This window comes from Equus caballus, chromosome 15, assembly GCF_041296265.1.
Source record: "Equus caballus isolate H_3958 breed thoroughbred chromosome 15, TB-T2T, whole genome shotgun sequence".
Taxonomy (NCBI): domain Eukaryota; kingdom Metazoa; phylum Chordata; class Mammalia; order Perissodactyla; family Equidae; genus Equus; species Equus caballus.
In genome coordinates this window covers 55,504,541-55,517,574 of record NC_091698.1, presented here as the reverse complement: position 1 = coordinate 55,517,574, position 13,034 = coordinate 55,504,541, and the positions used below count along the sequence as shown (strand labels likewise).

The 13,034-nt window shown below is 34.7% G+C and overlaps 1 protein-coding gene across 8 annotated transcripts in view; it reads right to left on the bottom strand.

Annotated features, from left to right (window-relative positions):
• USP34 (ubiquitin specific peptidase 34) overlaps positions 1-13,034 on the bottom strand; it is a 253,143-nt gene that overhangs the window by 194,811 nt on the left and 45,298 nt on the right. For all 8 annotated transcript variants that reach the window (XM_023619043.2, XM_023619045.2, XM_023619046.2 and 5 more), the window contains 3 exons: positions 11,022-11,442; positions 4,840-4,890; positions 4,529-4,678 (listed from right to left, as the gene is read on the bottom strand). In XM_023619043.2, coding sequence (XP_023474811.1) covers positions 4,529-4,678; positions 4,840-4,890; positions 11,022-11,442 — 622 coding nt within the window. The remainder of the gene's footprint in view (positions 1-4,528; positions 4,679-4,839; positions 4,891-11,021; positions 11,443-13,034) is intronic.

Below are 13,034 nucleotides of genomic sequence, written 5' to 3'. Positions count from 1 at the left end.
CTTACTGAGCCCTTAATATTGCCATTCCGACAGATGACAAAAGTGAGGCTTATAAAAATAATGTAATCAAAATCACAGAGTATGTAATAGAGCTACAATTCAAACCCAGGATTACTTCTCTATAAAATGTATGTTCTTTGGGGCCGGCCCAGTGGCATGGTGGTTAAGTTCGTTTGCTCTGCTTCAGTGACCCAGGGTTCACGGGTTTGGATCCTGGGCATGGATCTACACACCACTCACCAAGCCATGATGTGGCAGCATCCCACATACAAAATAGAGTAAGACTGGCACAGATGTTAGCTCCGTGACAATCTTCATCAGCAAAAAGAGGAAGATTGGCAAGAGATGTTAGCTCAGGGCCAATCTTCCTCACACACACAAAAAGTACATATACATATGTGTACATATATATATTAAAAGGTCTATGTTCTTTAATACTACTATAGATGCAAAACATTACAAGAACCAAATTCTATATGCTATTAATCATAGATTATATGTCCTTTTCCTTTTCTTACTACAAGTTTTGAGCTTCTAAAGTTTGCTTTAGTGTTATCACCCCTCTTGGTGATAACAGAATTCTAGCAGCCCTCCTAAGTACATGTTAAATATCCAGGAATAGGAAAATACATTCCCTATATTGTTCCCCCTATAACTGCAGAAAAGCAGACATCATAAATCTAGTTTTGACAAAATGGTGAAATAAAAACTTCACAGAACTGTCAACCCACTCTGTCTAGTGTGGAGATATATGAAATTATATCTTAACTAGCTTAATTTCTGATATTAAATAGTCCTTGTTATTGTTTTTGTAAAAGCAGTCAGAGCACTGAGAGTTCAGAAACTATTATTCTTTGCTCTGATATGTTTCTATAACCCCTATAAGTTTGCATGTCTGATTACATCTCTAACTTAATAATTTGTCAATATAATTTCTAAATAATCTGTTTTCTAAAGCATATATTCTTGAGGTTTCCTTATTAAGCCTCATTTGCACTTCCTCTCCACGCATGTTAACAAAATAAATCCCATGACCCTATTGGGTTCTTTACTAAAAGTCCTTAGACTCTGTCAATTTTAAGTTAATAAAAGGTGTTATGTCTGAGATGACTAACTCAAGCAAAGAGCTGAGGGCTGAGGCAGGATACTACAATCAAATATAACTCATCTTAGGTATCAGTGGGGAAACTTCTAGAAGGACGCTGCATTCTATTACTCTAACCTCTGCTAAATATTGGTTAGCTGCTTTTGCTGAAAACCTAAAGGCCAAAACAAAGTAAGGAAACTACATACAGATTTTTGTTGTTTTTTTCCTGTGGCTACAGCCATTATTACTAAGAATAGATCCATATAATAGTGGAGTAATATTTGCGCAAAACTGAGAAATCTGCTAACAGTCAGTGTTAGTTAAGAAATGCTGAGCAGCAAGTTTTTGAAATTGAAATACATGTATGGGCTTGAGAATATTATCAGATTTTTTAAACCTTAATCTGATGAAGTAAGAGTTTTCTTTCTTTGCTGATAATTCAGACCCAGGACAAAGTGAGTTTTCCTGTGCTGCAAGCTCAGGATTGTAGGTTCAGGTTCTAAGAGATAACACTCACCACCTGATAAAGTCACCTTTCCTCATTAAGAGTAAGGAAACCACCCTAGAAAACAAACAGGATGGTCTGGTCCCCAGGAAATAATATAAACATATTCTCTTCTGAATGTATGATTTACTATAATCAATCATGGAAGGGACAGGTACTCAATAAGGTTAGCCCTTACCTCTCTTATCCTACAAGTGGTTTATAATTCATGAGTTTTTTTTCAAGAAAGGACTGGCACTAAAATCTAATAATTCTTTTTCTTATTTAAATCTAGGAGAGTTTTTGTTCCTGTGTGACAGCCCATGTAAAATCAGAAGTTCCCAAATAGGGACCTTCAGCCTTGTTGAAGCTGAAATAGCACAACTAAACCAGCTGCCTATTTCTCAAGAAAATAAATGAGATATAGATAAAAAGACCAGGTTCACAATTTACAATGACTCACTAGAGGGAAACTACTATGCTCTAAGATCAGTTTGTATGTGGTTAAAAATTCTGAAACGTAAAGGCTCTCAAGTTTCTCAAAATGTGAAGGGATGTCTGTTTTAATTGTTTAACGTGACCACTGTTTATATAAACTTCAGGGAGGGTGGTCAAGAGTCCACAATCTTGTCAAAGTCACCAAAGTTATCTTGCCAAAGTCATGCCAAAACTCCTTACGCTTTAAATGTCATCAAACCTTTCAGAAAAATTTTAGGCTCTGAAAAAAGTCAAGTACAGACTCTGCAGAAACCTTGATTATAAAAAGGACTGTAACTTAAGCTCTTAATTTGCACCAAAGTATTAACTGTATTAGAATGAAGAGGGACAAATCAAAAAATCTTTCTTCTTATGAGGAAAAGGTGCCAAGTGAGTTACTCAACAGAGTTTTAAAACCTTTAGCTGAAAGGTACATATGTTATACTCTCAGGAAAAAAACCCAAACAACTATATTATTAACTTAAGTAGTATAACGAATTTTAAACTAACTTTGGTTTAATGGTCTCAGTTGACTTACAAGATCAAGTTATGCAAACTGACAACAGCCCATCAATTAGCAGTCGTAAAAAGGCTGAGGAGTAAGAAGAAACAGAATCTAAACCTTTTTCTTTAGTAAAGGATAATTTTAAGACATAGTAATAGATTAAAGCCTTTAATGAGCCTTCCATAATAGACTTTTAACCAAGAATTTGTAAAATAAATTCAAGAAATACATTTTAATTCAAGTAATATTCCTAATTAAGGAAAAGAGTTGATACATTGTTTTGTGAATTCTGGATTTCAAACTCACTTATATGCCTTCTCCAAATTTACCACAGTGAAAAATTAAAACGTCAACACAGGATTTAAGTTCACTCAAAAGTTATTTTATTCTTTCTCCCAAAGAAAGCCAAACTGAATAGAACTTCCTATCAAACAAATAAGGTCAATCAGAATAAGAGAATCGGTGAGTATTTAATAACAGCTAAAATAAGTAACAGCTACCAGTCACTAAGAGTTTACTATATATCAGATGTTATAATAGCTTAAAATATATCTTAAAACCTCACAACAATCTTCTAAGGTAGATCATCATTTTTATCATTCTCATGCTACGGATTAAAAAAATTGAGGCTCAGGGTCCAGCCCCATGGCCTACTGGTTAAGTTCCACACACTCCACTTTAGCCCAGGTTTGCTTCCCAGGTGTGGATCTACACCAATGGTCAGCAGCCATGCTGTGGCAGCAACCCACATACAAAATAGAGAAAGATTGACACAGATGTTAACTCAGGGCAAATCTTCTCAGGAAAAAAAAAAAAAAAATTGAAGCTCACATTCAGGGTTTAAATGCATCTGTTGAATCAAAAGCCTACATTCTGGGGCCAACCCCATGGTTTGGATCCTGGGTGCAGACATGGCACCACTCATCAGGTCATGTTGAGGCGACATCCCGTACAGCACAACCAGAGGCACTCACAACTAGAATATACAACTATGTACCAGGGGGCTTTGGGGAGAAGGAGGAGGAAAAAAAAGCCTACATTCTTAATCTACATGCTATGCTGCCATTGCATGAAGTATTTTCAACCTGTCAGAAACCAAGGAATTCAGGGACTAAAAATGACCTTGATACAAATCATTTACTTCAAATATGGAAACGTGGAGGTCTAGATGCTAAATTTGAGTAAACCCAGTGCCCTTTCCAATGTACTACTTCACTGCAAAGAGAATATCATCGGAAACAATACAACAAGGTATTTGGTTGAGTCCTTTTGTACCCTATATTTTTTTATTTTATATATGTACTTTAAATATGTCACATTAGTTATTATTTAAGGTAATTCAATTAACAAAAGAATTCAAGTTTTGGTAACGTTAGGTTTAAGTTTTGCTACAATTTTTTAAATGATGATCAGACTAGAAGGTTATTAAAGGCTGAATTTTAACATACAGGTAGTAAAAAGTATTTATCTCTGCTTCCACACTTAACTGTGCTCCACAGTAACTGATATTCATAACATACAAAAGAATTATCTTCTTTACAAAGGCAAAAAGAAATGTCAGGTCTTTATTTGTAATATAGAGCGAAGTCAGACATACTGTAGTAGTACCCTAGGCTAACCATTACTTAAGTAATCAAAGACTCTAAGAAGCCAGTAATTTCCCAGTACAAAATCCCAGTCCAGCAAAGCTGAAATCAACATAAGACTTTTCTGCCTATCTTATATTTTAGACAAAAGAGGTAAATGGCTAAAATTACCTATTTAACTTGAACTCATTAATGTATAAGAATTCCAATTTTACCAAAATAAAGACTTTAAAAAGGTTTCTGTACTCAATTTTTTCAAAATATAATCCAGAAAAAAAATATTATACATGCAAATCACTCAAAACTTGCCTTTTCTGGACATAAAATTCATGTTATTCAAGTATTAGACATTGTTCCTAAGATTAAAACCAATTCCAGACAATACTTACATTAGATACAACTGTAATAAATGCATGTGCTATAAGAAATGGCAAAGTTTCAGGAGTTCCATATTCAAAGCAATCCTTCATGAGAGAAAGGCCATTTTTCCCACAAAACAAACATACATAACGAAGCAAATGCAATGGTACTTCTACATCCTGAGGAAAAAAAGAAAATTATTTTAAAACTTACCAGGAATAATTTTCATTTTATTACCAATACTGGAAAGATACTGATCAGACATAAAAATAAACTCAAAAGACAGATGAACAAAAAAACAAAATTTTCCACAATCCTTAGAATGATAAAAAACACTTACATTCATATCACAGAACGCCCCTAATATGTTGCTTTCTTGGGTTGATATATCCTGATTTAAAAAAAAATAAATATAATTAGATCACACTATTAAATAATAATCTTTTAAAAATATAATTTCCTATACCTGATTTCTATAATCTGATTTTATAAAACAGATTTTGCGATTGCTTCTCGTCATGAATGGTGGTATATATTCCTAACTGAAGTTAGTAAGATTCAGTTCTAAAGTACACTTTAACTCTTCTCCAAAAAAATCTTTCTATACTATGTACTACACATTATTTTGCCTTCTTAAACAAAAACTTTTCCTTAAAGAATTGGAGCAATTCATATAAAAATACACCATAACTTAGTTAAGTGGTTTTCAAACTGTGCTCTGGAATTCCCTAGATGTATACTCAAAAGGTTCACAATGTGTTTTCCAACATAAGATTTAAACTACCTGAAGCACACTCATCCATCGTTGGTGAGAGTAGAAGCTGGAATGACCTTGTAGGAGGGCAATGTGGCAATATCTGCCAACATTTAAAATACACATTCCCTCTGACACAGCAATTCATCTTCCGGTTATTTACTCTAAACAGCTAATAAAAGAAGTGCTGGAAAATGTATGTACAATCATGCTCACTGAAATTCTAACATATCAAAATTAGAAATAACTTAAATATCCATCAATAGAATGGCTAAATAAATGGTGGCATAACCATCCAACATCTTACGGAGCCTTCACAAATAATAACATGAAATGGCATGAGGGATTTTTTGTGGGATGATGGAAAGGTTCTATAATTGGAGTGTGGTAATGGTTGCACAACTCTGTAAATTCACTAAAAAAAAATTATACACTTTAACCATTGATTTTTATTGTATGTAAGTTATACCTTCAAAAGGTTGCTAAAAAAAAATAATAAGGTGGATCCATATGTATAGGGATAGAAAGATAATATCCTGTATTTCCATTTAAAAAAGAATTTATGAATATGATCTATTTTCATAATTTTTTAAATTCCTGGAAATATATGAACTAATTTTGTCACAACAGCTTTTTTGAGCAGAAAATAAAGAGGAGAGATTCAAGGCTTTTTTAAGTCTATATTTTGTATAATCTGTATTTTTTAGTCACACAGAAAATGTTACTTTTATAATCAGAAAGCTAGATACATTCATCTGAAAAAAGTTAGCTTCCAAAGGAACCCATTCATTCATTGCTGTTAACCTATTTCACATATTTAAATCTCTGCTGAAATCAAGTTTGAAAACAACTAATTGAGAGCATCACATGAAACTCTCAGAACAGGGGCTGGCCCCGTGGCTGAGTGGTTAAGTTCACGCGCTCTGCCTCAGCAGCCCAGGGTTTCGCAGTTTCAGATCCTGGGCACAGACATAGCACTGCTCATCAAGCCATGCTTAGGCGGCATCCCACATGCCACAACTAGAAGGACCTACAACTAAAAATACACAACTATGTACCAGGGGGCTTTGGGAAGAAGGAAAAATAAAATCTTTAAAAGAAAAAAACCCCAAAAAACTCTCAAAACATTTCAAAATAATCAAAAACTGTCCTAAGAGAGGTCAAAACACTTGTCAAATTAAGTAGACTAAACCTCATAAATCTATTCTTGAGCCTCTACTATCAGGGCCACAGTTAAAGCTTTAAGTTATTCTCAACAAACCTTTTGTCTACATTCCAGAATATAAGAACTCCTGTGGTATTATTAAATACAGATTCACCGACCAGGTGGACCATGCTGGAATATTAGATTGGAGTCAAGATTTCTGGTGCCTTACATGGACACAAGCTGGAAAATCTCCTAAGAGAATTCTATTCTGATGTGCAAAATGTTACTCATGGACTTTGTTACATCTATTCCGGTTACTCGGAACTGTTTTAATATTTCATACTTCTACTCTGCATACATGAAGACATTATCCTAAGGTGTTATCATAATCTCATTTTAAGTGGTATATAAAGAGTTAACATAGATCTACAGGTACCACCACCACAAAGTCTCCCTAAAAGCTGATTCAACATCATTTTTCTTTCAAAAGTTCTAATTTTAGATAGTCCCTGAAAGGGCCTTAAGAAACCTATCAGGGATATGTAAAGTTTTTGTTTTTTTTCCCATAACCTCACATTTACTAAATAAGATAAAGCCACTAGATTTCTAGAAGTAAACAAAGGAATTTTTCTATTACTTTAAAGGAGAAAAGAGAAAAAAATTGAGCAACCAGAAAGTTATTCTATATCTAAGCAAATGATGCTTCACGATCAAACCATGAAGAATTGAAGGCCAGTGGATTAAGAATAAAATTTTTACTTAAAAAGCCATTGGTGTTGGAATTAGATAGGAGTAATGGTTGTACAACTCTGGGAATACACTAAAACTTACTAAATTACACACTTTAAAAGGGTGAAGTAAAAATATTTAACTTAATTTAAAAAAGGGTAAGCAGGGGGGCCAGCCCTGTGGCCTGGTGGTTAAGTTCAGTGCGCTCTGCTTTGCAGGCCTGGGTTTGGTTCCCAGGTGCAAACCTACACCACATATCAGTGGCCATGCTATGGCAGCAAGCCACCCACAAAATAGAGGAAGGAAGGCATAGATGTTAGCTCAGAGCAAATTTTCCTCAAACAAAAAGAGGAAGATTAGCAACAGATGTTAGCTCAGGGCAAATCTTCCTCAGCAAAAAAAAAAAAAAAAAGGGGGGGTGTGATTTAAAAAGTCAGTAGAAAATGCAAGAGAATACCAGCCTAGATTCAGAAATTTGGAAAATAAAATAACATAATGTATATATTTAATCTGCCTGATCATGTTATACATACATTTAACAGAAGCACAGTGGTTTCTCTCCTTTCTATAATTTTTATACCTATTTTCATTCTACTTAGACTAAAACTTGTAACACTAGGGCAATACTTCATTTCATAAAATTATATATAGTTATTCAGGATTAAGGAAAGAATGCAGGGGCCGGCCCCAAGGCCGAGTGGTTAAGTTCGTGCGCTCCGCTTCCACGGCCCAGGGTTTCACCGGTTTGGACGCTGGGCACAGACATGGCACCGCTCATCAAGCCATGCTGAGGCAGCATCCCATGTGCCACAGCTAGAAGGACTCACAACTAAAAATATACAACTATGTACCAGGGGGCTTTGGGGAGAAAAAGGAAAAATAAAATCTTTAAAAAAAAAGAAAAGAAAAGAATGCAACTGGCCACCCTGCCAAAATTGTAACATTAATTAATATTACATAGTTCCAATGACTACATCTTTAAAAATATTAAAAACAAATATCAACTTCAATAGAAGAGAAAGGAAGGATGGGGGAGGGGGGTAGAAGAAGGGATTCCAAGTTCCAATCTTATTCACTATTGGCAATGGAGACAATAGTTACAGTGATTAGTCCGAAATGACTGAGAAGCAGTTTAGTAGAATAAGACCCGAATTCTAGAACTCTCTCAATAATAGGCTTCGTAAACCTGATCAAAACTAACCTCTGCAAGCCAGTTCCCTCTTATATAAAATAAGGATGTTGACTAGGTTTCTAAAGTCACAGCTATCGAAATACTAACACGTGAGTATTGAATCTTCTCCTTCTAAAGAGGGTTGGCCAATCTGTGCCTTTTAAAAAGAAATAAAAATAAAAATCAAGGCTTTATCAGGAAGGGATGGCACAGCAGTATGAAGGAAAGACTGGATGGCCTATCTCCTTATAAAAAGGTGGGATTAAAAATCTTTATGGTAAACTCTATTGCATTGCATAGTAAATACTGGTTTTCTTAAGATATCTGTGTTTATGTGTATACAGATACACACAAATACATACTATAATTTTATAATATATATGTATGCCACCAAGGTTTTCATCTGAGACCCTTTGAAACAGCTAACCCTTAACATATTTAATTACATGACCAGTAGGATAGATACCTAGAAATTTTAGAGTATTTGTAACAGATCATTACAAAGATACTAGAAACTTGGGAAATAACTATTATGAATAGAATATTAAAGAAGTACATGTAAATTCTGTCTAAGGAGATTCCTCCTTTACTATATACATCTAATGGTGTTTTTTTAATTAGAATTTTACCTCAAAGACCTCATGAAACCATTGCTTTTAACCAAGGAGTCACATGGAATGATCCTCAAGAATAGTAATAACGAGGCACTTTATTCCAAAAGGGGAAGTAGAGGGGAGTGGACTATATCCATATTTGGAGATTATCGTTTTTGAAAGTCATTTAAAAAAAAAGATAAGCAAATTGATTTTAGGAACAAAATAGCAGACATAGTATTGCTATAGTTCTGTTAAGAGATTTTTAACTGGAGAAAAATTTATTTCTCAGAAATGTTGCATGAATTTCACATATCTAGGTCCTGAACCAAACCATTTTTAGCATCCTTCAATTATCAATTTAAGGCATTAAAACACTCTTCACATGGGTTCTTTTTTTTTTAAGATTTTATTTTTCCTTTTTTCCCCCAAAGCCTCCCAGTACATAGTTGTGTATTTTTAGTTGTGGGTCCTTCTAGTTGTGGCATGTGGGATGTCGCCTCTGCATGGCCTGATGAGCAGTGCCATGTCCGAGCTCAGGATTCGAACTGGCAAAACCCTGGGCCGCAGAAGCGGAGCCCACAAACTTAACCACTCGGCGATGGGACTGGCTCCTCATATGGTGTTCTTAACATTAAATTTTGCAGGTTTGCACGAAATGGATCCCTTTTGTTGAAAAAAAGGATTCTGAGATGACATTTTTCAGAATGTTTAATAAATATCTTACGTGATGTAACAGATTTCATCAAAAGGTTTCTATATGGGAAGATAACGGACTAAGAATTCTAGAAGACAGAGCACAATCTGATTGATTTAAAATATTCTTATGGGGAATTCTAATAGGGAAAATATCCACCTCCTGGGCTACATTTTTAAATAGTCTCAATTCAATGTGAAAATATTTTCTCTAAAGGACAACTTTTTTTTAGTTAAAGAAAGAAGTCCAGAGAAATCAGAATGAAGGTCATAAAACAAATAAGCTGGAGAAAATAGACAGACTTTAAGAAAAAAGCATATTGGTAGATTTGTTAATGGCCACAACTCTTCCCATCCCAGGACACATAAGAAATAGAACGTACTTTAAAGTTTAAAATGAAACTTTACCTCTCCTCCCATCCAGAGACAGAGTTTACTTCACACCCCTTTAAATCTGGGCTGCCCCTGTGAGATACTTCAACCAATAGAATGTGGCAGAATTGATACTGTGTGGTTTCAGAGGCTGGACCTTTAGAGGCCTTAGCGCTTCTACTTTTGCCTTCCTGGATCAACACTAAGACTATCATGTAAGGTAGCCAGTGTACCCTAGTGGAGAATGAGAGGCCATGTGGAGAAAATCCAAGGAGCCCTAGACAACAGCCAGCACCAACTGTAAGACATGTGAGTGAAACCAACTTAGACCTTCAAACCCATCTGACTCTCAGAGTAAATGCAACCACATAAGTGAGGACACACAAAACCAGCAAAAAAATTGTCCATCCAACCACAGAATCATGAGAAATAATAAATCACTGTGGTTTTAAGACACTAACAGAATAAATTACCACATAACTATCTCAATTCCCACTATGTGTAGAAAGAAACGCCATTGTCTAAGTGAACCTAAGGTGGGTTACTAAACTTGAAAAGGCTTGTAAAACTATCACTAATGAAACGAGTCAAGCATCTTGACTTACAAAAGAAAATACTATTATTTAAAACTAGTGGTTATAGATAATTTGTTAAGCTTTTCTTTCTTGACAAAGAGAATTCCAAATTCTGTTACCTATCTTTCTAAGAATGAAACTCAAAATTCTATGTGCTGCTTTTTCCTCAATCACTACTTTTTGAAAGAGTCACAATAAGTAGAGCACTGATCTACATCAGTAAACTGTTTAGATCACTGACAAACAGTTCAATTTTTATAAATTCAATTTATAAATCTTCCCTTAACAGTACTCTGCTGAGCAACTGTTCAACACAAGTTGATACCGAAATGGTCTGGAAAAAAACTGGAATAGTTTTTTATAACAATGGTGATTTTTATAAAATTTTCGATTAACACTGTCTTCATATTTATTCATAAGTGAGAAATTGTGAACATAACTATGAGTTGGTATTACTTAAAATTCACAATCCTATTTTTACATACCTCTATAGTGGGATGAGTATTATGCTTGTAAGCAGTATATAAGGGAAATTGAATTTGAAAAATTTTTGCCACACATAGTAAAAGTTTTTCCTTCTCATCCGTACTCCATAAACTAAAAGGATCAGAACTCTTTGAAGATTCTTCCTCAGTCAGATTACAAATTCTTGTAGAGTTTGATTTTTTTTCTATTGATTTTTGTCTTTCTGTACTTCCTTCATTACACTGTCTTTCTATATTCAGTGGTTCTTCCACTTGATTATTCTCATCTTGCCACGTGGAATCTATGTTAACAGTAGTACAATGTTTACAAAGCTGGTCCCGGAGCACTTGAACTTGGGCAATCACTAAGTTAATAAGTGCACACACTACTTGGTTAAAAATCTCCAAATGCTTATATTCCTTGAAGCAGCACAGACATTGCCTATAAGAGAAAAAAATCAATGCATTATGCTTCCTAGAGAGGCAAAAATTATCTTTCCAATAAGTAATATAAAAAACAAGCAAATACTAAAATACTTTTATTTCCAGTTTTTATTTCCCCTTCCTGATGAGGTGGCACCATAATAACTTATAAAGATAGCAACACACCAAAAACTGATACTTTAGCTAATAAAAAGTGACCATATTAGGTTGATAGCTATCATCCTCCATTTTTGGTATGTATTTATCTGTCCTTCTACACAAAGTACTATTTAACAACTGGAATTGTGGCATATATCTTTGCCCCAATTCTCTAAGTACTCAGTACTTAATGTATGTTTAAATAAACATCAGGAAACAGGCTATAATAAAATAGCTTATTAGTAAAGCTAACTGGTTATTTTACATAAGGGGTTTTGCTGTCAAACCAATAAAAAAGCTACATTTTAAAATTAGTAATTAGTTTGAAGGCTACTTGGGAGGGGCGTTCCTATCCTTTTGGCAGATCAAAAGCTTTTAGGAACACCACATACACACAAGCACACAGTTCAGCTCCAGTAAAAATAAAAGTAAATGAAAGCACTAAGAGTCAACAATAATTATACACAAATCTGGTTCTCTTAGACATGTTCAGTTAGTAGCATAATGCCTGGCATGGATAATCAAAAGGGTCTGGTGAATCAATAAGTAAATGATACACAATTATCAGGTTATAATAATAATTGTATCCAATGATGGATGATAATTAAGCAACTATTACTTACAATTTGCACCTAGTTATATTACCAAAACATCTATATTATAGTCCAAATAGATCACCAATTCCCTGTATGACCAAGAAAAAATAATTTCATTTCTCCAGATGTGACAGATTTGAAGTATAGCCACAAATTCTTTAATACTCTTTCCTTTAGAAGGTGAAACCCAATTTTCCTCCCCTTCAATGTAGACCAGACTTAATGACGGGCGTCTAGTGAATGGAATGCGGCAGCAATGACAGTGTGTGATATCTGAGACTCAGTCATAAACGACATTGCCCCTTCTGTTTTGCTCTCTTTTGGATCAGTCACTCTGGAGGAAGCCAGCTATCACGTAGTAAGATACTCAAGGACCCCTTGGAGAGGTCCACAGGAGAAAAACCAAGGCCTCCCACTAACAACAAGCATCAACCTGTCAACCACGTAAGTGAGCCAACTTGGAAGCAGATCTTCCAGCCCCACATAAGGCTTTGGATGACCATAACCTGGCCTACATCTTGACTACCACCTTACGAGAAATTCAAGCCAGAACCAACCAGCTAAATCACACTCAAATTCCTACCCACAGAAACTCTGAGGATAATAAATGTTTATCGTTGTTTTAAGACACTACTTTTGGAGTAATTTGTTACACAGAAATAGATAAATGATACATCAGGCCTATTTTCTCGGTGGAAAAATTAAAGGGATTTTCTCACTAAGGCCTCCTCCAGTTCTAAAATTCTACACTATCACAACTTCTACAAGAAGAAAAATAAATACATAAAGTTTTTCTTATGAATAGCTTTTTCCTCTAGGTTTAGGAAAAACCAAATTCAAAGTGAAGGATCATACA